Source organism: Xyrauchen texanus, chromosome 30, assembly GCF_025860055.1.
Source record: "Xyrauchen texanus isolate HMW12.3.18 chromosome 30, RBS_HiC_50CHRs, whole genome shotgun sequence".
NCBI classification, from domain to species: Eukaryota; Metazoa; Chordata; class Actinopteri; order Cypriniformes; family Catostomidae; genus Xyrauchen; species Xyrauchen texanus.
The window spans coordinates 32,631,777-32,657,310 of NC_068305.1; the positions used below are offsets into that span (position 1 = coordinate 32,631,777).

Genomic DNA, 25,534 nt, shown 5'->3' on the forward strand with positions numbered 1-25,534 from the left:
TCTTCACATAATTTCCAAACTGATAAAAGGTGAATTATATTTTGGGTAGTTGGCATGAAATACTGTTTGGGTAGTTGACGTGTCCTAAAGTGTGACAAGCTATAATCAATCTAAAACGGTTTTAAACTGCATTTTGCTAATACAGGATTAGCAAATTATGAATGCAGATTTTATAACCTCACATTAATAGAGAGATTAAAAGAAAGGGTGACATGCATGTCACAGAACCCAAAATATACACTTTCATACACAGTAGATTCATATAAATTTTAACCTAATATCTTAGTTTAAAACTCTGTGGACACATTATGTATCAACTACCCATTTATTAGCTCATTAGCTATTTATATACTGCATTAGCTCATTTGCTCATTATACACAGTTCTGTACAAAAGTTTTAGGCACTGAAAAAGGTTGTATAGTGAGGATGTCTTATAAAATAATAAATAATATTTATTTAGAAAATAATACAATAAATAGTTTTCATTTATCACTTAATATCATACAAAGTCCAGTAAACATAAAAAAGCTAAATCAATATTTGTTGGGAACACTTTTGCCTATTTGCACCAGTTCTCCTAGGTACACCTGGTTGTTGGCAGATAATATGGTCCAAGCTTCTAAAAATTCTTCTTAAATTCCCAATCTATTTAGGCTGTCTCAATTGCTTCTGTCTCATTCTGTAATCTCAGACTAGCACGATGTTCAGTGGGGACCTTGTGGGGCCCATGACATCTGTTGCAGGGCTCCCTGTTCTTCTGTTCTAATCTTTTCTATTTGCAAAATAAATGTTTGGGAGTCTAACATTTATATTTTCTGTTGACACACTAAAGCTGAATAAATAACCATTTTAAGACCAATGCTTTTGTGAAACATCTTATGTGCCTAAAACCTTTGCACAGTAGTGTATATCAGTATATAATTTGCAAAATGTATAATCTCACAAGCAAATGTATAAAATTTATGAATGTTTTAAATGTTAAATCAAGTGGGTTTAATTGCAGATCCTCAAGTCATCCAGTGCTCAGTCTCCAATCAAAGAAAGAACCCGAGGCAAATCTTTATCACCACGCCGACGACCTGGCACCAGTCCACAAAGACGCCAGCACGTCCACCGAAGAGACAAATCGTGAGTAATAAACACTCTGACTTTAATGGAAATCCAGTAAAGAGAAATAAGCAGTGCAATTTATCCTTAGTTAAAAATGTCAAGAAATTAAGTAAATATACAGTAAATGCAATCCTAAGCTATTAGTCGTTTATTTACAGTGACTTATCATAACTTACATAATTTCTTACATTAAGCCATAGAGGCCTAAAACTTAATTACTTGGGATCCATTTACACCACATATTTAACGTTGACACATTTTTAGTCATCTTTATATTCTAATGATTATGCTATTGTAATTTAACAAACCAGCTATTATGAAATATCCTCTTAAAACAAGTCTCTCAAGGGGTGTTCACGCTGACACTGATGGTCGTTGTTCTGTTGGTTGCTAGTAGGCGTCGCAACATTTGGTTGCATGATGTAGCGTCACTTTTTTTTCTACTCTATTCTAGATTTATTGTTAGCGATCTCAGTTGCTCATGTCAGCTCAAATACCCAACTCTTATTTGAAATTAAATGAGTTTGTAACTCTGGCCACTTGTCACTGCACATCGCTGTTAATGTGAACACTCTCTCTCTGTGAGCTTTTGAAGCTGTCAATGAATACAAAAAATGACACATGTTGTCTGCTTATGTTTGAAGTTCATGCAGAGGTCTTAACCCAGTGCATTCTTTTTAGAGCTACTGTATGATAGTGATGCTGCAAAACCATTTGATAATCTATCCTGGTAGCACACAGTTGCCCGCTTCTCGTGTTACTGACACGCAACCCTGTTCCTCCCGTCCAGGCAGTTGACTTATAGATTCAATGTTTCTAGAGCTGTATTGCACAAGTACTAGTGGAGAAACTCTTTTAGTGTGCTAAGAGTAGCAGAAGGCCCAACTCAGAACTGCTGATCACTTTACAACGAGGTGTCGGCCTGCTTTTGTTTGTGGTGTTGAGGAAATAAGATTCCTTTCCTTTTAGTGGTCCCCCTGGGAAATATAGGCAGTGCACCATCTCTACTAGGAACAGAGCTGGAAAATTTAACAAAAGTAAAAGATAGAAAAGAGGGCATAAAATGATGGTTCACCCAAAAATACAAATTCTATCATTATTCATTTTCATTCATGTTGTTCCAAACCTGTATGACATTCTTTCTTCCATGGAGTACAAAAGGCTTTTTCAATTAAATTACCACAAAAGGGGACTGAAGCCTTTAAGGGTTAAAAAGGATGCAAAAGCAACATGAAAGTATTATAAAAGGGTATTAAGTCTTCCAAGTCTTCTGTAAGCCATACGATAATACTGTGTGAGGAACAGACTGAATTTTATTGATAACTTTATGTTGCGTATACATTTTTTTTCACGCTTGAAGGCTTCGTTCACCTTTTATTGTAATTACGTGAAAATGAGTGATGAATGAATTCTTCAAAAGGTTTATTTTTACTCAAGGTCATCTATTACTTGTATTGCATATACTGTAGCTAAATGATATTAGCATTATTTTGCATTTAGCCAGAGGGGAACTGGCTCCCCCAGCTGAGCCTGGTTTCTCAAATGTTTTTATCTTCTCCATTAAATAACATACTATGGAGTTTGGGGTTCCTTTCCACAGTTGCCATTGACTTGCTATGTAGGGGCCTGAAGTCAAATAATTTTAGGGCATGATTTTCAGTGACACACACACACACACACACACACACACACAATGTTGTGTTTCCATGTTTTATGGGGACTTTCCATAGACATAATGGTTTTTATACTGTACAAACTTTATATTCTATCCCCTAAACCTAACCCTACCCCTAAACCTAACCCTCACAGAAAACTTTCTGCATTTTTACATTTTCAAAAAACATAATTTAGTATGATTTATAAGCTGTTTTCCTCATGGGGACCGACAAAATGTCCCCACAAGGTCAAAAATTTCGGGTTTTACTATCCTTATGGGGACATTTGGTCCCCACAAAGTGATAAATACACGCACACACACACACACACACACACACACACACACACACACAGTCCCTCAACAAATATCCCTGTGGTTAAAGCCTAAATTACACAATGCACAAATATATACAAACAAACTAAAATATTTGAGAAAATCAAAAATAGAAAAACCAAACATAGAGAAAAGATAAAATTCCACAAAGAACAGAATCCACATTTACTACCACAATTTTGAGTCTCTCCACATGGCACTCACTAAGAGCCTTCCAGAAAGGACAAATACCTGTCCCATTCCTTACCATATGTAATGTTTGAAAAGCAAGACGAAAAGGAAGTATCCAAATGCAGTCATTTTAATGAAGCACAAACTGAAATGAAATCAAATACTGAAACACTGGAAAACAAACACTACAGCCTATGAAGGAAAACAACTGACAAAGAACACAGGGAAACCAAGGAATAAATACACATGGGGCAAATGATAAAAAGAGGAACACCTGGAACTAATAACCACAGAGACCAATGAGCATAAGCTGTGTCTCGTTTCGAAGGCTGCGTGCTAGGTAGGATGCGTCCTTTGAAGGCTGCAGTATACCAAGCGTCCTCCTTTAATCAAGCCTTGTTTAAATGAGACTGACTTCGTAGGACAAACGGAAATGGAAAGTAACATGGTTGCTATGACAGCACACCACTCTTTAATAAGCTCAAGAGCTTTGAGTGAGAAGGGAATGTATGAAGTGCATTTTATGAGAGTTATAATAATGTAAAGAGAAAAGAAATAGATTTTACAGGTGTAATTTTAGTCTAATACTTTATTTTAATAATATATTAATGTAATGATACATATTATATACTCTGCACCCATCTACTGAGGTACAGTACTTCAAATTTGAATTAACATTCCTTGCGTTTGAACATCATATTTACGAGCAAATTGGCATAATTTGTTTAGACATTTCTGTTGACGCAAAGAATTGTTGGTTGTGAGTGCCCACAAAGGATACACCACCGAATTCCCGTGAAAGAAGGTCGCATTCGAAGGCTGCATTCAAAGTGTCCAACTTGTTTTTCTGAAACAAGACCACCTCGATGTATGTAGCCGACAAATGCAACCTCCGGAGGATGCAGCCTTCCATACGAGACACACCCATAGACCACGAAAAAAATACAAAACCCATAATAAACACAAGACAAGGGAAGAACAATAAACATACATGGCGACCTCTGGTGGTCACCAGGGTAAACCTTACAGATACAGTTTATAGATACACACACACACAAACTGAAGAACTCAGGATGGGGGAAATACTTTTCACAGCACTGTAACATGTAAAAGGTAGAAACCAGCTGCCTTCTCACAGACTGCTGCCATGTTACTTTTAGATAAAGATTATTTTTAAATCAAGTTATAGGTATTTAACCTATTAATTTGTTGACAATTTGTAAGTTACTTTTTTACAGTACAGGGTTGCGTATTCTTGCATCCAGTATTTTTTGAATGTTAGTCAATGAACTCGTGCAGATGGATGTTTTGACTATTTTGTGTCGTATTTTACAGTGTTTTTCAGCATCTTGCACCATGAGCATTCCGTATTTGCGACTGCCACGGCAAGTGGTTAAAGGGGTCATGAGTTAAAGAGGTCATGCAATGCTTTTGTGTTTTTTTTTGTTTTATTATCTTATAACATCTAGTTGGCACTACTACAGCCAACGACACAAATAAACGGTTTAGAAAGTTTGTATCAACGCGCCCTGTGTAGACTGCCTAAACATTGTGTTAGCACCATAAACTATCAAACGGTCATGGCATTTGAAATATTCATGAATGGAGCTGTTTACTTACGTTTTTGATCCAGTCCAAGTGTTTTAAATTCCCCATCCTTCAATAACAATTCCTTAGGAAACGCTTGAATCATTTTATGACTGGTTGACAAGCAATCATGCTGATATGAGATGACAAAACATGTAGTCCACACTGAAGACACATCCACATGATGCCCAAACAAAGCACAATGAAGACGAATGAATGGAGACAATGAATGACCCCTTTAAACACTTAAACCTTTAAAAATAAGTCTCAGATAATCAGATTGGGGCCTGGTGGGCCTTAATTATTGAGAGGACTGATAACTATCAAAAATCAGCTTATTTAAAAACTAAAATGACAACATAAGAAAAAATTCGATTCAGACTCATCAGATTATTCTCTGCTTTGACCTCAAATTGTAAACAGTCATTTGCACAACACCGGTAAAGGTGTTTATATGCAACGCAACATCAAGTTTTTTTTAAAATACTGTGTGTACTTTATCACATGCCTAGCTTTAGCTGTAGTTTGTGTGTGTGTGTTCTAGCTTGATCGCTTCAGTAGTACTTAATTGCATGTTTAATTATAACACAGCAGTTGACATGTCTTAAAAAGAACACTTCGATTGATGTGTCTTACAATGCTGTAATTAATAAATCCATCTAAACTGAACCACACAGTGCACACAATCCATAGATCCCCTGCTTCCCGATTGGAGCTATTTTTGCTGTGTTCTATAGCATCTTCCTCCCTTCCTGTCACATGCTCTGAGATGTTAATTAGTGAGTCCCACACAGCTGCTGCTTGAACACACCACCAATTAAACAGCAGCATCCCCTCAATTACACACATCTAAGCACACACCCACTCTGCATCTTTAAATAGTTTATATAAAAGTTTGTCGACTAGATGTAAGATGTTTTGGTGGCAGTGTTTTCCAAAAATAACAAAGGCATTTTTTTGGTAACCCTGGGGATTTTATGCCTGAGAAAAGTAATTCTTAGTACTTTGTGAAGGAAGGAATTGTAGAAGGCAGAGCTGGAGCGAATGCACCACTGTGCGATCGATCGCCTAAATGTGTTGAAGCACCTGCTTCAAATAGCCAACATCAGTCAAGAGAACATGGAGGCTATTGACTTTTTGACAGGAGAAACAGAATGAAAGTGGATGGTAAGACTGATAAGAGAGAGAGAGAGAGAGAGAGAGAGATTACTGTATAAGGGAGAACTGGGCAGAGAACCTTTGAACTGTCAGGGCTTTGCTGGAGGTCTGTGATGGACTGCTCTCTTCTTGAACAGCCCTAGTATGTGCTCACAGCAGAGAAGGTGGAGACTGAACTGAGAATGGGATTTACTTTGGGAAATGTACCTGTGTGAAAGAACCTGCCAGTGCCTTTTCATATGTACAAAAAAAATTGAAAATCTTTGTGTATACATATTGTATATGGATCAGAATTATATATGCAGCAGACAGCCTGCTTTCTTTCTACCCTTTCATACTGTAAGCTTGATTCTATTCTAAAACATTTCTAAAGGAAACCCCAAAAAATCGAATTATATTTACTCTCCCTAATGTCATTCCAAACCCATATGTTGTTGATTCTTTCAGTGAAAAACCAAAGTAGATTCCTTTTCTTTACACAGCTTTTGCCATACAACAGTTCATGAAGTCCACATCTTTTTTATGCTAAAGAAAAAACACCTGAAAGGTATTATAAAAGTGGTTCATATGACTTGTGCACTCAATTTCAAGCCTTCTGAAGCCATATGACAGCTTTGTTTATTGTGTGTAGTAACCAAATGTGAATCACCATTTTTAAATCTGAACATAAATTATTTGAGCTTTATTGGACATGAAGATTATCATTGAATAACGACTGAAATGTTTGTCCATTTCTCACTTAAATTGTTGTATGGCTTCAGAAGACTTGGAATATAGTACTGTGCAGATTTTTTTTTTAAAATATCTTGTGGAAAAATATCTGGAAAAAACTATTAAAATATTATAAAATATTAAAATATTATAACAAATATTAAAAACTATATACATTAGCCTATTTTTAAGATTTATATATTTCAATTTCATTAGAAAATTCCATCAAATTATATTGCATAATTTTTTTTTATAACAATATATTTTTTTTTATTTCCAACTATAGTCTCTAAAATGAAACTGACATAAAAATGTTTCTTTGCAGGCCAGCAGCACTGGACAGAAAGCCATCAGAGCTCAGCACCCTCAGTGACGGTTACCAGATCCGAATCTGAGACCCTAAAGAACTGAACTATCAGCTTTCCCTTCCACAACCTCTGAAGAACACTCCCTATCTCCCTCTACCAGCTCCACAGATAATGTTTTTAAACTTTATTTAATGCACATTGTGAATTGTATATTAAACATACTTATAGCTTTACTTTCTTCCGTGTCAGAGGGAGATGACATTGGGTGAGTTTTTCTAATTTAAAGGCAAATGTAACATTTCAAAAGCAGCAGCAATTCACTAAAGATTTTAAAAGAAGCTTAATATTTCTTTTTAACTGTCGAAATTTTTAGTAAAAGTGAACCTAAATGACAAATTTTGTTATTTACAGTGATTTAGCTAAAGAATATTTTGTACCCCAATAATGGTCATTTTGGAAGACAAAAGCTGATTAAAATATGAAAGCAAATAAGAAAAAGTTGGAACAATGTAGCATTGAGAATTTGAGTGTGCATGTATCATGCTTGGCAGAGATATGTAAAACTCGGTGCCTCGCGCTATAGTGGTGGTAGTTTTGGAGGCTGACTGGCCTTTTTGGAGGAGACGGATGCTTTTTTGCCAGAGGCAAAATGACACAAGGGACCAGAACATCAGAATTCTAGCTTTTCTGCCCACAAAAAGTATTTTCTCCCCGTTACTTCATGTTTTGTTACCTGCACACAATCCCCAGACAGTGTAATACGGACGGAACAGACCTTATTTACTGACTAAAGTTTGAGTCTAATGTACAATGAAAGGCTTTGTATTGATTTCAGTATTAAAAAAGCATTTAATATGGTTACATAAATAATATTAATAATAAAAACTTTTTTATTTTTTGTTCTACCCAGTTGTTTACCCCTTACAGTATTTTATGCTTAACATTTTTTTTTTTTTTACTAATTTCTCAGATATGTAAAGGGTGAAGTGCTGTTGATTTATCCGTCCATTGCAAATGTTCATAAAATTCTCACACATTTACTTGCTTGGAAATATTTTATGTAATTTTTTATTGCATCTTGACACTGATAAGTTACCTTTGGTCACATGTGACAATAAATGCTATATTTCATTGGCTATAATATGCTGAATAATATGAAAAAAGTTGTTATAGATGTTCTGATGTTAAAACTCTTTCTTTAATCCCAGATAAATATGCAGAGTCAACTATTAGTAAGCCATTTGTAAGTTGATTTCACCTAAAAGTGTAACACTGTGGTGCTATCAAAACATTCATGTTTGTTCAATCGCCCCATCCAGCCTGAATCAGCTACATTGGCTTGACCAATGACATGAGTTTGGGTTAGGACTATCTGTCTGTACAAACAATGGAAGATTGAGGGAGTTTGAAAACAGTGATTATTTTTAACATTTTATTTGGTGGCACTAGTGGCGCAGAAATTACACACATTAGCCTTAAAGTTAACGACATACATTACTCTTCAGAGTAAATATTTCAGTTGAAATTAGGTTATCGACCTCAAACTTTGCCACTTCGTTTGAGAATAAGCTATGCACGTCCAACAGGTCTATAGATCTGTCCTCTTTGACAGCAGACCTTGTTTTGAATTGTAGCATTTACATTGTTACAGATTCTTTGTGGGTTGTTTTAGCGGTTGCTCTCTGGATGTCTATTTTAATGGGTGCTGTTGACTAAACTACCACATTATAGCTCATTCTGCCTTGTAATTGGTACCAGCTTTCTATCAAAAGCTATTGAACCACACAAGTGCCGGACCATTGAATACATGTCAGATTTATGGCTTAGGGTTTCACCTTCTTGGTCACATAAAGATGAAAGATCTTCATTAGTTTCAATGACACATCTAATGCACCATGTTGTATGGCTCAGAGCCTTTATGGGAGAGACGTGGCCTGCTGCAGATTTGGTAATTGAAGACCATCAAAATGTTGCAGATGTATATCATTTATAACCTGCTGTTTGGTAACTGCTCAATTGTGTGTGAAACGTTACATGTTTTTTGGCTTTCTGGTTTTAAGTCAAATCCAATGATCTCCCCTCAAAGGTGCTAAGACAAGTCATTTTACTTATCTTATACATAGTAAATAAATGTATTTTAGCATTGGCTTGTTTTATGATTGAAGAGCATAATAAAAAGATATTTCTGTTGCACAATGATTGGGCAAGAAATCATAAGCTCTAAAAAAATGGATAATCGATTTTTAAGACTTACCACAAAGTTCATAGTGGAAATGTTACAATATTTATAAGAATATTGATGCTTTTGTGGAATTTCAATGTTTCTATATCTTATGCAGGCTTGACTTGTCTAAAAATACAATTCATTTTGATGACGCAAATACTTTTTTTATTCAATAGCTGAAAACGCTGCAAGTATGTTTTTAACTGAAGTGTTTTCCTCAATGATAAGAATGTTAATGGTGTGACTTTGAGATAGTGTTTTGGGAAAATCTCATCTCAAACTTGGCCTCAATTTTGTGTTCAAGCTGTACGTATTATAAATGTACTGTTTATATGAGGACTTTATCAAATTGGATTGACCCTGACCTGAACTATTATTCAGACAGATTTTTCCTAGGCCTTACTGCAGCTTGTGCCATCAGTCATTTCTGTCATCCATTTGTGTTTTTGGGCCATTTGCATTCCTCTATGGTGAAACACTGCTGTAATTTGTCTATTATCCTCTGTAGCATGGTTTAATAAAAAGTATGTTTTTGGATAAGATTCTGATTCACTGTGCTTAGTTTAGAAGTAATGCTTAGTTATGTGAGTAGCAAAAACCATAATACTTTTCTTTCAATTGACTGAAGGTAAATATCCACTTCGTTCAGTGTTCTGTTTTTCTGTGTCCTAAAAGGTGTCCCAATACTGTTTTACTGGGGCCACGTCCACACTAATATGTTTTCATTTAAAAAATAATACATTTAGCTACTTTTACACCTCTCGTACACACTAGAACTGTGTTTTAGTTCACCGATAACTGTCAATTTCAAAAACACTCGCCATAACCTCATTCTTTGGAAAATTATGCCCTTAGGAAACTGAAAAACTGTGTTTTCAAATTGTACGGATTAGTGTGGACGTGGTCCATTTATACAGGTCTCATCCACACTAGAACAGTGTTTTCCTCCATTACCACATGGAAAACAATGACATTAGGAAACTAGAAAAAATGCATTTTCAAACAAAACGGATACGTTTGGATTGTGGCCAGAGTGAGAAACAGCTCCAAATGATTTATTGCATCGCCTTCACGATTTCATTTGAAGTTGTCTTGAAGTGTGACAAATTAATTTTAAAAGTATAAATACAGTATCTAGTTTAGTCTCACAAGAGGTATTTAAAACTGAATGTATATAGAATGGTAAAAGAATTAGCTAAATCCTTTTTAGATTAAGTAAAGATTGTCACATCTACTAACCAAGTATACTGTACATTGTTCGGACTCAATAGAACTGGAATAATCCGGGTTCAATACAAGTTCAGCTCAATTTACAGCATATGTGGCATAATGTTGTTTACCACAACAAAAAAGTTTGAAAGCAAAAATCTGGTTTACAGTAAGGCACCTACAACAGAAGTCAATGGTGCCCATCTGCAAATGTTAAAATACTCACTGATTCAAAATTAAAGCCTCAAGATGTAAACAATATGTGTGTTTACATGCTTTTAGTGTGATAAAATTGCATACTAACCTTTCTGTGTAAAGATATTTTACAACTTTGCTATGACGACGTAACCCATTAAACCCTTAAATAACAATTGAAACACATTTACAGCTAAACTAATACACAAGTTTTAACAGAAGAATTAATGGAAGTGCTTTTATAAAATTATAAGGTTTACATTTCTGCCTTTAAACACTCTAAAAATTGGCCCCATTCAGTTCTATTGTAAGTGCCTCACAGTAAACTTGAATGTTCCTTTAACAGCCAACTCCCATCTGAATATTCAGTTGTATAGGCAGCTCTCCCTGTATGACAAGTAGCTGATCATGCAAAAGAGAAGCTTTGAGATTAAACCAGGTGTGATGCAACCGCAGCCCAGCATATATGCCTGTTGTCCTCTCATGGCCTAATTCAGTCATTTTGCATTATTCCCGCATTAATCTGCTTACAAAGACAATGCTGCATGTAGGAATAGTGCCCTCCAGGATTTACAGAAAATGCATACTTCATTTCTCATCTCTTCTCCCAGGGTAAAATGACTTGGAACACTTATAATTGTATCATGCTTAGAGGCACCAATAAAAGAATGTGTCATTGACTTCAAACGCCACATTGCCTGGATTTAATAAAGCAGATATGGTTAGAGAAGAATTATTTGAAAATCCCTAAAAGGAACTGGAGCTGTCAGCAAGTTAATTCCTTCACCTGCAGATCCTATATGAGCTGTAAAGTACATATTTTCCCCCATGACAGCCATGTACAGTAGGGATTATTTGAGCTAACTCCATCTGCATATTTGAGTAGAAAATGCTTTAACAAAGAAAGCTATTAGGCAAGCCAGCAGTATTATTTGGAAAGTGTCAGCCAGCTGTTTTTACAAACATTAGCTTAAATCTGGAAAGGATTGTTAAACAAGCTTCTATTTGCTGATAAAATGTATTATTGGAATTGGAATACTGATTTTACGGTGTCTCTGAAGGGTATGAGGTTCAATCTTGAGGTCACCAGAATTACAGGAACATTTCTCTTTCGTGGCAGTGAATAATACATCTGCATTGGAAATGATCAGTAAGAGCTAAAAATATGAATGCCGAAACTTTTAGTCTATCTTCACATACCACATGAGGTGCTGTGTAGACATTTTGAAAGGCAATTATGTAAAATCCATAAAAAAAATCAGACCACATGGGAAAAATAATCTGTCACGCTGTCTTCTCAAGTCTTAGTGAAGAAATCAGATTTTTTCTAATAAGCTCAAAACATTTGTTTTCTGACATGTTTAAAAATGAAGTAAACCATCAGTTTCCTTTCTTGAGAAATGTATAGGGTCTTCACTTCGCAGCAAAACCTGTGATGAATACATCTGGTAATATCTCGATTGATTGTATTACATAATGTGAAATAGATGAATTGTTGCCATCTAATACCTTTGATAACCTTGATATACTATTTGTGTAATGTATTAGAAATGTTGGGAACTTTGATATTGCTGGGTTAGACTTTGGGGATAGATTTAGCTTATTAAAAAGCAAGTTAATTAAAATTATGATCTACATCACATGGATTTCCTAACTTCATTCGGGATGACTTCCAGGACTTTAACACTAAAACGTATAGTTCACACAAATCATTTTGTTTAACCATTGACCCACAACACCTACTTAGTTTACTACTTTAAACCACTAATAGTTCTAAACATAACTACTATTGGCATTATAGTCATTCATTTCTGTTATGGCTTAATTTCCTGTACTGCAGCTTTGAAATTACATCTGTTGCAAAAAGCGCTATACAAATACTATACAAATTATATGACTTCTATTATCATTTCTTTAATGTAGACACATTTTCCATAAATTACAGCTCTGCATCATTAGACAAATATGACATGTATCAGTAGCTCGTTGAAGATAAAATAATTTATTATGAACACTTTTTAAAATGTATGCAGGTCTGAAACAGAGATGCCTCCTAAAATCAGTCACAACTAAAACATAATACATAGAAACATCATGCGCTGACTTGATTATTGTCAAAGCTGCCAAATTTTACAACAAAACACCTTTAATCCATTAGAAACAGTGTGTATGTTACTGCCCCGTAATGCCTCGGATATCAGGTATCTATGCTCAGAAATTACAGTTAAGCTTCCAATTCACGCTTCACTGCTGTACATCCTCTAATCCAAAGATGTGATCAAAGTCATTTCCAATTTTATGACATGAGTCATTTCTTAGATGGTGTACAATACACATGGCAGGGTTTGAAGAGTTTACACAAAATGTTTGTATTCGTATTGAAAATCCAAAACATTATTCCTCTTCTGGCCACAAACTGATTTAAAGGCATGGTATGGTACTGGTACATCGGTTCAAGGGTGTAGACGGAAGCGTGTCAGAAGTGGCAGGTGGTCAGATGAGTTGTGCTGGTTTGGAAGGCCATTGACCTCCTGTAGTTCAGCTTCTCCCACCAGGGCTAACCTGCCCAGCAGCTGCAGACCACTCTCTGGTGACCCACTGCATTCTGTGTAAAAGAAAAACAGACAGTGCCATAATAACCAGAAGCAGAATAAACTTAGCTGTGGAATGTACTGCACTGCAGCAAACAGCAGCATCAAGGGTCACATGCTTACAGGAGCGGTAATGTATAAATGTACATTAGTAGTCTAATGGCATCCGTTTCTACTGAGAGCACTTATTGAAGATATATTATGCAATGCCTGTGGATTTCTCTTTATTAACATCATGATTTTAGGCTAAAATTGACTGTCACCATTCCTTTTTTTTTATTATTAATCAGCCTTCTCTTGTTCAATTTAAATAGTCTTGAAGTATAAACGTAAAAAATTTCATGTTATCCCTCAATATTTTGTGACAAACGCTACATATTTAATTAATAAAAATTAATAAGCAAATGCTTTTTAAAATAGTTTTAGATAAAGAATAGTGTCACACAGCAGGTCACACCAACTTTCCAAAAATATTTCCTGACACAAATACATGTTTATGCAACAAGTTAATATGGCGGTTTACAGTTACAGACTATTTTAATTTTTTTTTACTTAGATTTGTCATTACAATCTTACAACATTATACAACATACAGTAAGTATTTAATAGGACAATGGAAATCTAATGAATACACCAATCACACCTGGCTGAGCCGTCACGTCGCTCAGAGCTGCTGAGTAGAAGATATAATCAACGGTAATGGCTGTCCGTGAGTGGCATGTGGTGATCTCAGGTTGACCGCTCTCTTTTAAGTAGTGCGAGTATGCAGAGGTCAGCTTCAAACCGTGCTCAATGCTGGGCTTGGTTAAACTACACAGCAGATCACATGAGAAAAATGACTAATGTTGTCAAATAAAGGTTGATACCCTGAGACTTGAAATGCTGTTGAAAGACTAGGAACCATGAATCATGGGATGTAAATAGGACACTTCACTTTGAGCTGTCCAATCAGTTCACTTTAAATTTGCAGAATAGAACAGACTGTCAAGACATGCTTTTAAAACATTGATGGCTGAGGAAAGGGGAGAACAACAAAAGGTCTAAAGAAACAAGTGGCACAGAGCTCAATCATATCACACTCTGAAATAGGGATGGCTTTTGGCATGATGAATCACAGTACAGTAGAGATATGGATTAACAGAAATTGGAATTACCCATCTAGCACGGCTAAAGCTGCCTGTTCTAAATCCCTCACGTCAGAATCTGTAAAAGGAATAAAAACATTTTAGTTGCATTAAATCTTTGAAACCATTCCAGAATTACAGATTTTAAGAATATCTCAGCTCTGTAGGTCCATACAATGTAAGTGAATGGTGATCAAACCTTTAAAGCTCCAAAAAGTACATAAAGGCAGCATACAAATGATTCATAAGACTCCGGTGGTTTAACCAATGGCTTCTGAAGTGATGCAATCGGTTTTGAGTGAGAGCAGACCAGAATTTCTCCTTTTTCAATGTCTTAAGGTGCGATCACAATTTAAATCAATCTTGAAATCACGAATTGCCAATGAAACAGCTAATTTCAAGATTTAGAGAGAAAAAGGACTTATATTTTGGTCTGTTCTCACCCAAAATGTATTTGATCGCTTCAGAGGATTTGGATTAAACCACTGGGGGTCTTATGAATTACTTTTATGATACCTTTATGTGCTATTTGGAGCTTCAAAGTTTTGGACATAAATCACTTGCATCGTATGGGTGTACAGAGCGGATATTCTTCAAAACATCTGTGTTCGCATTTTGCAGAAGAAAGAAAATCATACACATCTGGGGTAACATGAGGGTGAGTAAATGATGATCGTTTTTTATTGAACTATTCCTTTAACTAGTAAACAGTTAGTAGCAGAGGATCATAACAAATATTGCAAAAAGCAAACATAATGACTGCATATTTTCCAATGGCAAAACTGTCCAGAAATGTTCTTAGAATAGAAGCCATCTTTATTTAATGTCAGTGTACATTATATGTGATATATTTGATAAGGGCTGAAAGATGACCTCTGGTTGGGGTTTCATACTGGCACTGCTGAGAGATACCCAGATTTCTAGGCCAAATTGGCACAGTGAGAATACGCTGTCCTCTTGGGTTTTCCTCCTGTCCTGACACCTGCAAGATGAAAAAAATCAAAGATTAAGAGATATTAAAAAATATATAATTAATATATAATATTATACAATTCAAAATGAAATTTTTTCTAAGGTTTCTGCATACTTTTCCGATTGGCATGCCATCATATTCCAGTCTGCTTTCCTTAATAAAACGATATAAAGGAGACCAGGGAACAGAGTTAAAATCCCCACAGAGCACCACAGGACAAATGCTGCTGTCAGGTAACTGTCCCACTTGGCTGATCTCTGCCAGCAGCATAGCCAGCTGCGCCAGTTTAATGTCCCCACGTCTAGGGTTGTACAGTAAATGTGTATTGGCCACACAGATGTTGGTAAGAGAGCTATATGGGTCTAAAGGCCGCAGCAGCAGAACCAGGCCCACATTGTCACGGTCCAGTAGAGGGATCCCACGGCGGAGAAACTCCACAGGGTGACAGGACACCAGAGAGAAGCGCTCACGTTTGAAGACCACAGCACAGCCATCAGGCTTCAGACCTGTTCGCCGTTTGTATTCACAGTGGTAGCCTGTTTTAACAGCAAAGAAGCACAAGTGCACAGTGATGATACAAAAGGGTGGACTGCTTATCTAAAATTATTTAAATACAGTAAACATTCTAAAGGACAAGCACAACACAAACAAGCATACTGATAAATAGAACCAAATCATTAGGGTAAATAAATATAGTCCTCAGTACCTAAAGATTCTAGAGAAGGTTTGATTTGTTCTTTATAGTGGTCCTCTTGCACCTCCTGCAGGCACAATATCTATGGAGAAAATAATGCAACAGATACACTGGCAGCCAAAAGTTTGAAATAATGTACAGATTTTGCCATTTAGGAATGAAATTGGTACTTTAATTCACCAGTGCCATTAAACTGATCATAAGTGCCATTAAACTGATCAAAGTATAGTCAGGACATTAATGATGTAAAAAAACAGCACCTTCACTATTAGAAAAAAGTCATTTTTGATCAAATCTAGACAGGCCCCATTTCCAGCAGTCATCACTCAAAATCTTCAAAAAACTGAAGATTTCATTCAAAGGTGTACACAACAATCTTCAAAGACAAAGGGTAACTGGCTCTAACAAGGACAGAGAGAGATGTGGAAGGCCAGATGTACAACTAAACAAGAGGATAAGTACATCAGAGTCTCTAGTTTGAGACACCTCACATGTCCTCATCTGACAGCTTCATTGAATTCTACCCACTCAACACCAACTTAATGTACAGCAGTAAAGAGAAGACTCAGGGGTGCAGGCCTTATGGGAAGAACTGCAAAGAAAATTCCACTTTTGAAACAGAAAAACAAAAAGAAAAGGTTGGAGTGGACAAAGAAACACAGACATTGGACAACATATAATTGGAAAAGAGTGTTATGGACCCCATATACATTGTGACCAGTTGAATGCCACTTTGGTGAATAAAAGTACCAATTTCATTCCATAAGAGCAAAATCTTTACATTGTTGCAAACTTTTGGCAGCCAATGTATATCAACAAAATCATTCAATCTTGCTGCAAAAAACAAACACCAAACCAAAACAGAACATTGCCTTAAATTCAATCAATGCCATTTCCAAATTAGAAGTCAAGTCTTGAAAGGTCAAATTCTTGAAATGCCAGTAAATCAGATACGGACATTTGCCAACCTATAGGGTATTTACCAGAAAAGTTGTGTGTGAACAAAGCAGTTGCAGTTCAAGCACATAGAATTTCAAGCACATAGAAGACTTGGATTCTCTGAAAAAAGTCTGATTTCAAAGAGCCAACACAAACTGGTGCAGTATTCACAAAACATTCTTAAGAATAAAATACTTCTTAACTACCATTTTCTTATTATTTTCCATCTTAAAAAAAAAATATATATATATATATATATATATATATATATATATATATATATATATATATATATATATATATATATATATATATAATACACACATACACTACCGGTACAAAGTTTTGAAACACTTGACTGAAAAGTTTCTTATGATCTTAAAAATCTTTTGATCTGAAGGCGTATGCTTAAATGTTTGAAATTAGTTTTGCAGACAAAAATATATTTGTGCCACCATTTATTTCATTATAAAACTAAAATGTAATTCAATTAGAATTTTTGACTTCAACCAAACCAAATAATAAAGAAAAGCAGCCAATAAGTGCCCAACATAGATGGAAACTCCTTCAATACTGTTTAAAAAGCATCCCAGGGTGAAACCTCAAGAAGTTGTCTTGAAGAGTACATGTCTGCAAATTCAAAGCAAAGGGTGACTACTTTGAAGATGCTAAAATATAACACAGTTTTGATCTATTTTGGATTTTGTTTAGTCACAACATAATTTGATTGTACCATTTATGTTATTCCATAGTTTTGATGACTTTACTATTATTCTAAAATGTAAAGATTTTTTATTTCAAAATATTTTACTGGTAGTGTGTGTGTGTGTGTGTGTGTGTGTGTTTGTATATATACAGTGAGGAAAATAAGTATTTGAACACCCTGCTATTTTGCAAGTTCTCCCACTTAGAAATCATGGAGGGGTCTGAAATTGTCATCGTAGGTGCATGTCCACTGTGAGAGACATAATCTAAAAAAAAAATCCAGAAATCAAAATGTATGATTTTTTAACTATTTATTTGTATGATACAGCTGCAAATAAGTATTTGAACACCTGAGAAAATCAATGTTAATATTTGGTACAGTAGCCTTTGTTTGCAATTACAGAGGTCAGACGTTTCCTGTAGTTTTTCACCAGGTTTGCACACACTGCAGGAGGGATTTTGGCCCACTCCTCCACACAGATCTTCTCTAGATCAGTCAGGTTTCTGGGCTGTCGCTGAGAAACACGGAGTTTGAGCTCCCTCCAAAGATTCTCTATTGGGTTTAGGTCTGGAGACTGGCTAGGCCACGCCAGAACCTTGGTATGCTTCTTACAGAGCCACTCCTTGGTTATCCTGTCTGTGTGCTTCGGGTCATTGTCATGTTGGAAGACCCAGCCTCGACCCATCTTCAATGCTCTAACTGAGGGAAGGAGGTTGTTCCCCAAAATCTCGCAATACATGGCCCCGGTCATCCTCTCCTTAATACAGTGCAGTCAGCCCTGTCCCATGTGCAGAAAAACACCCCCAAAGCATGATGCTACCACCCCCATGCTTCACAGTAGGGATGGTGTTCTTGGGATGGTACTCATCATTCTTCTTCCTCCAAACACGGTTAGTGGAATTATGACCAAAAAGTTCTATTTTGGTCTCATCTGACCACATGACTTTCTCCCATGACTCCTCTGGATCATCCAAATGGTCATTGGCAAACTTAAGACGGGCCTTGACATGTGCTGGTTTAAGCAGGGGAACCTTCCGTGCCATGCATGATTTCAAACCGTGGCGTCTTAGTGTATTACCAACAGTAACCTTGGAAGCGGTGGTCCCAGCTCTTTTCAGGTCATTGACCAGCTCCTCCCATGTAGTTCTGGGCTGATTTCTCACCTTTCTTAGGATCATTGAGACCCCACGAGGTGAGATCTTGCATGGAGCCCCAGTCCGAGGGAGATTGACAGTCATGTTTAGCTTCTTCCATTTTCTAATGATTGCTCCAACAGTGGACCTTTTTTCACCAAGCTGCTTGGCAATTTCCCGTAGCCCTTTCCAGCCTTGTGGAGGTGTACAATTTTGTCTCTAGTGTTTTTGGACAGCTCTTTGGTCTTGGCCATGTTAGTAGTTGGATTCTTACTGATTGTATGGGGTGGACAGGTGTCTTTATGCAGCTAACGACCTCAAACAGGTGCATCTAATTTAGGATAATAAATGGAGTGGAGGTGGACATTTTAAAGGCAGACTAACAGGTCTTTGAGGGTCAGAATTCTAGCTGATAGACAGGTGTTCAAATACTTATTTGCAGCTGTATCATACAAATAAATAGTTAAAAATCATACATTGTGATTTCTGGATTTTTTTTTAGATTATGTCTCTCACAGTGGACATGCACCTACGATGACAATTTCAGACCCCTCCATGATTTCCAAGTGGGAGAACTTGCAAAATAGCAGGGTGTTCAAATACTTATTTTCCTCACTGTATATATATATATATATATATATATATATATACACACACACACACACACACACACACACACACTTTAATGGTTTTCATGTGGTTACTTGAATTATAAGAATTACTAACAAGAATCTCATTATTACTGCAAAGTGAAATAATGTACACGTTCACTTACATCAGCACTGTGCTGTTCCAGCTCTTTCATTATGTTAGGAAACCTATGGTGCCAGTCCAGTACAGGAGGACTACAGTGTCTGTAAAGGTAACCATTATCACAGAGCAGGTCTTGGGAGAGGATATTGTAGGACATCACAGAGAAATCAAATGGACATTTTTGTCTCCCCCCTTTCGCAGATGTCGTAACGTTACAGAGGTGAGAAAGATCCTCCCACTGTCTCTTTAACTCTGTGAATGGACAAGAGCTGGTCAAATTGAATTTATGCACAAATAAATCAGTAGCAGTACCAAAATATAAATTTCAAGCATCACCTGGTACTTCCACAGTTCTCTTTGGGCTTGAAAGAAATTTCCCAGGAGGGACTGGAATGGCAGTTACATTCCGAAGCCATTCAGGACTTCCTCCTGAACTCCTGCTGCCTTTTGGAGGTGAATATTTAGGTGAATGTGAAGATTTTTCACCTGGCAACCTCCCCTCAGTACTCTTCCTCCTCTTCTGTGGTGGCTCCCTATCAGAGCAGTCCATCAAACCTCTAGAAAGATGAAGGCCTCGTCTGGGGTGAGTGTGTGGCAATATCCCACTTTGCCTCCAGGAGCCCCAGTTGTAGGGATTCAGAAGCCTATTAGCGGGGTGTCTGACTGTGCTGAAGAAGGGAGAGGGATGCTGCAGGTGTGGTGGTCGTGTCCAACATAAATGACCAGGCTGATACCACTGTCTCCAGTGGCTTACAACAGTCTGAGCTGGCGGAGAGCCCGCTGTGCTCAGGTAACGGCCAAACATGGGATGACTGCAAGAAAAAAGACAACCCAATTCTCTACATCACAAATCAAACCTTTTTGAAAACGTATTATAGTTTTACTATAGTAACACTAAATAGAATAAAAATTATATTTTGGTGGACATGTTACGACCTATCTCTCCTTTTCTTAAAAAACATAAGAGCAAGAAATTAAGGTTACAGACAGAAACTTGCAATGGGAGTGAATGGGGCCAATGTTTAGAGGGTTTAAAGCCAGAAATGTGAAGCTTATAATTTTAAAATAGCACTTATATGTATTCTTCTGTTAAAACTCATGTATTATTAGAGCTGCAATGCTGTTTAAATCATAATTTTACATCCATTTTAAGGTTTACGGAGATATACTGTCAATGCAACTAAGTTTAAAATTGGATGTGGTGGTGGTCTAAAGCACATAACTGGTAATCAGAAGGTCGCTGGTTCGATACCTACAGTCACCCCCATTGTGTCCTTGAGCAAGGCACTTAACTCCAGGTTGCTCCGGGGGGATCGACCCTGTAATAAGGGCTCTGTAAGTCGCTTTGGATAAAAGTGTCTGCCAAATGCATAAATGTAAATGGATGTAAGTTTACCCATAAAAGGTTAGTAAGAGATTTTGTCACACTTAAATCATGTCAACACATGCACTTTTAATGCCTTGTGGCTATGCTTTTGAAATGGTAAGTATTTAAAAATGTATGGATTGACCCCATTAACTTCCATTGTAAGAGCCTCACTGTAACTCAGATTTTTGCTTTGTTTATTTTTTTAGGAAAAGGAGGAACAAGTCGAAATTTATTTTTGTGGTCATCAAAATTATGCCACAAATGCTGTCGATAGAGCTTAAATTGTATCGAATTGTGTTCCCCCTCGGAATCGGTTTTCCCCTAGCCCCAATAGGGTATGGGGTTCTGGTAATGGTAGGTAGGGTAGTGCAGGTTAGGGTTAGTGTAGGTAGGGTACAGTAGGTTAGGGTAGGTAGGGTAGACAGGGTAGTGTAGGTTAAGCTAAGGTTTGTGCATGGGGAACACATTATGACATTGGAGAACGTTACCATCAGATACTGTTCCCCCTATACAGATCTGCTGTGGGGAAACAGATCCCGACTGGGAAACGGAGTTCAACACAACACCAGAACATGTATTGTGCTTTTAAATTATTTTGGGAATAAAAAGATACATACATGTATATACATAGCTGAATATATTAATTATACAACTGATATATTATAAATACAATCTGACATTTAATATTTGTTATAATGTTGTAGCAAATATTGTTACAGTGTTTACAACAAGCAGCCAAAGCAATAATCACAATAAAAAAAGGAATGAAGTTCACTTACTTTTGGGTAACACCTGGTCTGACATAGTTTAAACGTGTGTGTCGGGACATTTAACGTCCTCTTATCATAAAACCGCTCTTACTGGCACCATCTTTAAGCTGAGTAAACCCATTTACAAACGCAAAAACATGTTTGGTGTGAATTGTTACATGCTAACATGCTAGCAAAACAGAAACAGCTGCGATGGCGTTTAAATATGACGTCATGACGAAAAACACGATGTAAAGCTCAAGCAAATAAATTTGATATAATGTATGAATACATTACATAGATACAACGTATAATGAACATCTGTTGTTTTGTGTTTTTTAAGTATTAAATAATATCGGCAAGGAATTGTAATTTAATATATTCTTGGTTGCACAGAGCAATCCATTTGCAGTAAACTGCGACTTGCAGCGTTGATAAAACCACAGCACAATATAACACGGTTCACACCGGTGCGTGTGTCGATAAAGCTAAAAATGCGTATTGCTTACCTGAAATGTGTGTACACTGCGGAACACTCGATGCTACTAGAAATAATGACTGTTTTCTGCGTTACAGTTAAATACAGTTGGATATTGTCAGCTCATGTCTTGCAGGCTCTGTCGGTTGTTTGGTGCTATTTTGTTTAAAACTATGCGAATGCCACAAATTAATAAATTGCTTGTCATTCAAAAGAACGTTCTAGGATCCTAAATATTCTACCAGTAACCTGTACCAGTCATAACACACACAGTCTGGTTGCTGACATTCACGTTACATCAATTATAGATTTGCATCGTGTTTTTTCTGTTTAATATGTGTTACACGACGTGATGTCTATTCTCATTTTGATTTCATTCATTATCAAAACTGTTTAAGTAGCGTCAGTGGGACATTCAACACCGAAGCTTCGAAACGCGACACATTTCGTAAGCACTGTATCGGGGCTTGATTGGGTTTGGGGAAAACCACGTGACATGGTGACGACGTCTTTCGACTGAAGCCACGTGACTGCGTATGTCCCTGTAGATCAGTGGTCCCTGGTACAAAACAAGCGAAAACAAACAAACAAACAAAAAAACATTGAACCCAGTGCAGTAACATAAGCACATTAATCTCCCCTGTTAGTAAAGTGTTACTACCCAGACCACATACATATTTATTTTTCAATCTACACGTTAATAATCATTAATACATTTACTCTCATATAATGTGGTTTTATTTTATTTAACATTATAACCTTCTTAACTCATGTATGAAGCCCTTGAAGCTTTATCCTTAATTGGTTATTTATTTATAAACAATTTAGTAAACAATACGCGAAAACGATATAACAGATAAATTGAATTGATTCAAAACGTTGCCAGCCACAGTTTACTATGTGCACTTAATTTGTTTGACCACCAGATGGGAGTAAAATTAACCTTACAGTTTACATTACTCTGACGTCACACCGCAAGAAACCGCGTTTCCGGGTTCTTTCGAGCAGCAAATAGGCAGCGCTGCAGTTTTAATAATCTTTTAAGATTCTAGAATATAATAATGTATTTTAATGTTAATAAAAGTTATTATACATAGTTTATCTATGATTTACAGTGAATCAATTATGTGTTTTATTTTCTGAAATATCAGCAAAACAAGTTCAATGATCATGTCAGACATGCAACAGGTTGATGAATACACATACTCACATACACCCTTCTAAAGCCTAAGAAAAACTACCATTAGACATGCAATGTGCCTTTACTGCTGAAATTATTAAGCCACATACAATAAATAATAATATTCTGACTGCAGTATGATCATATTCCATGTCAAAACACAACAGCTGTTTTTGATTGAACAATATACTGCATTTAAAATAAATGCAAAGACATAATTTTTGCAGTATGACATTATTTGTATTCATTTATCCTTTCCCAGGGGTGTATTCCAGAAATCAGGATTAATTTACCCTTGCTTACCCTGAACTTGGTTTATTAACCCATTCCTTGCTTACTCTAGGTATGTTGGTTTCATAACACCTGTGCGGTGTTAGTTCACTCAACCAATATTTTGAAACACTTTTGTGCGCGTTCACGGGTACCTCAGAAAGGCATTCTCAGCAGATCGCCGAATCCACGAGTCATGGAAACAGAAGCTAAGGCGTGCCATATTTCAGTGAAGAAGAACATAAAGTTTGAATGACTTTGGTTTAGGACTGAGAGTTTGCATAACAGAAATTATACTGAATCTTTGCGTGGATTTTTTAATTAATAAAACTATTAAGTTCTACTAATGTACATATAAAAGCTTAATTCGATATTAATATTAGACCTCTCTCGGCTAAATTAATGTTTAATAGGTCGACTGTCTGTTACGTTATTTGTTTGCACTGAGCTTCATTGTAAGTATTAACATTCATATTATTTATATTATGATAATAGGCTATAGGTTTTATATATTTTATTTTAAGATTCATTTAATGGTATTTACCATGATCTGTGCATGTGTAGTGAGACAGAGTAGGCTACTGTCTTGTAGTATTTCCCCTCATTTTGTCATTTGTGTATAACTGTGACTTTCCCTTTTTATGCATAATATCAACTATAATGCGACTTGCATTATGCAGTGCGTGTATAACAGCGCATCTGTCTGTTTTATTGTATCACGCCCCTCAGTATTAGGTGGGTTTTTATAGCCTATCAGCGTGCGTTCGTGGGGTATATTAGGGCAGCTATGTGCCGCCTAGATGCGCGTCATGATCTAATGGCCTCCCACTTTCTGGTATTGGACGCTTCCGTTCTCAAACGATTGTTTGTGCGAGGCTCTTATCGAGCTCCGCTGGCCAACTGCTACCTTCGTCCAGTCAGCCGTTCCATACTGTATAAAGCCTGTGTATTTGCGGCTGTAATTATGGCTGTATCTCCAACACTTTTGATGAACTAATCGGCTCACCAGAAGGTGTCTGTCTGCATAGAAGCTGCAGGGATGAACTGCTGCTGTTTTCTTTTCTTTTTTGTTTTCTATATTGTTATTCATTTTTGTTTTTGGTATGTTTACATTATCAACTCTGGCTCCAGAAGTTCTATACGGAGAAGTGGGATCCGTATCTCTGTATGTGTATATCCTGAGCCACAGAGATCATCATTAGAATTTGGAATAGTGATATTTTGTACTGATTGAAACCATTTTATTTTGTTATTGTTTGTGTGAAGTTGGTCTTAACATGGAGATTTGTCATTAACTCTCCCCTGCCCTTCACACTAACATATTTTGCTTTGTTGAAACCCTTTTGCGTTTTGGTTTCCTTTCCTTTTTTTATTTATTTTTTTATTTTTTATGATTTTCTTCTGGTTCATTTTCCCTTCTGTGTTCTCAGGAGCTGAAGGCCCAGTATAGGGGGCTAGCTGTTCCCTGCTAAATGGTGGTAGTGCCCCTGTCACCTGTGGAGTGCTGTGTATTCACAACTGATTCCCTTGTGTTTGTGTGAGTGAGAGTGTACACTTGTGGGTGAAGTGTCTTTATCGGGGGATTGCTGCACCTGGCTAGCCTTCCTGCTCCTGGTAAGCTGCAGCCCTCTGTGGTCAGCAAGTGCATATGTTGTTTTATGGATGTGTGTGTGTGTGTGTGTGTGTGTGTAAGCCTATTAAAAACCATGAAGCTGATTGCTGTGCTCATAATTTTTAAACACTTTTAAATGATGGAATGAGCATGCAGTGCCCATTTGACTCCTCTAATGTTAAAATAAATAACATATTTATGTACTTTGGTATTCACGTCTCTCGCCCTCTTGTTTTGAAACGACAAACCTGTGTGTCCTTTCCTATTTGTGATTGAGTTAGTATTTCCCTGTTAATTAC

The 25,534-nt window shown here is 36.6% G+C and overlaps 2 protein-coding genes across 2 annotated transcripts in view; one reads left to right on the top strand and one right to left on the bottom strand.

Moving 5' to 3' along the window:
* The window catches only part of LOC127624061 (tubulinyl-Tyr carboxypeptidase 2-like), a 33,337-nt gene extending 23,571 nt beyond the window's left edge, over positions 1-9,766 (top strand). Inside the window, exons 6-7 of the mRNA XM_052098693.1 lie at positions 1,005-1,129; positions 7,054-9,766. Of these exons, the coding sequence (XP_051954653.1) occupies positions 1,005-1,129; positions 7,054-7,123 (195 nt within the window). The 3' untranslated portion in view covers positions 7,124-9,766. The remainder of the gene's footprint in view (positions 1-1,004; positions 1,130-7,053) is intronic.
* A 2,814-nt stretch (positions 9,767-12,580) lies between these two features.
* Positions 12,581-22,580, bottom strand: LOC127624097 (protein angel homolog 2-like). The gene is made up of 9 exons (XM_052098755.1): positions 21,726-22,580; positions 19,914-20,389; positions 19,600-19,829; positions 16,059-16,128; positions 15,467-15,888; positions 15,253-15,361; positions 14,410-14,458; positions 13,899-14,065; positions 12,581-13,269 (listed from the first exon to the last, which is right to left on the bottom strand). Exons 1-9 carry the CDS (start codon positions 21,773-21,775, stop codon positions 13,118-13,120), a joined length of 1,725 nt encoding a protein of 574 aa, XP_051954715.1. The 5' UTR covers positions 21,776-22,580; the 3' UTR covers positions 12,581-13,117.
* Positions 22,581-25,534: the final 2,954 nt, after the last annotated feature.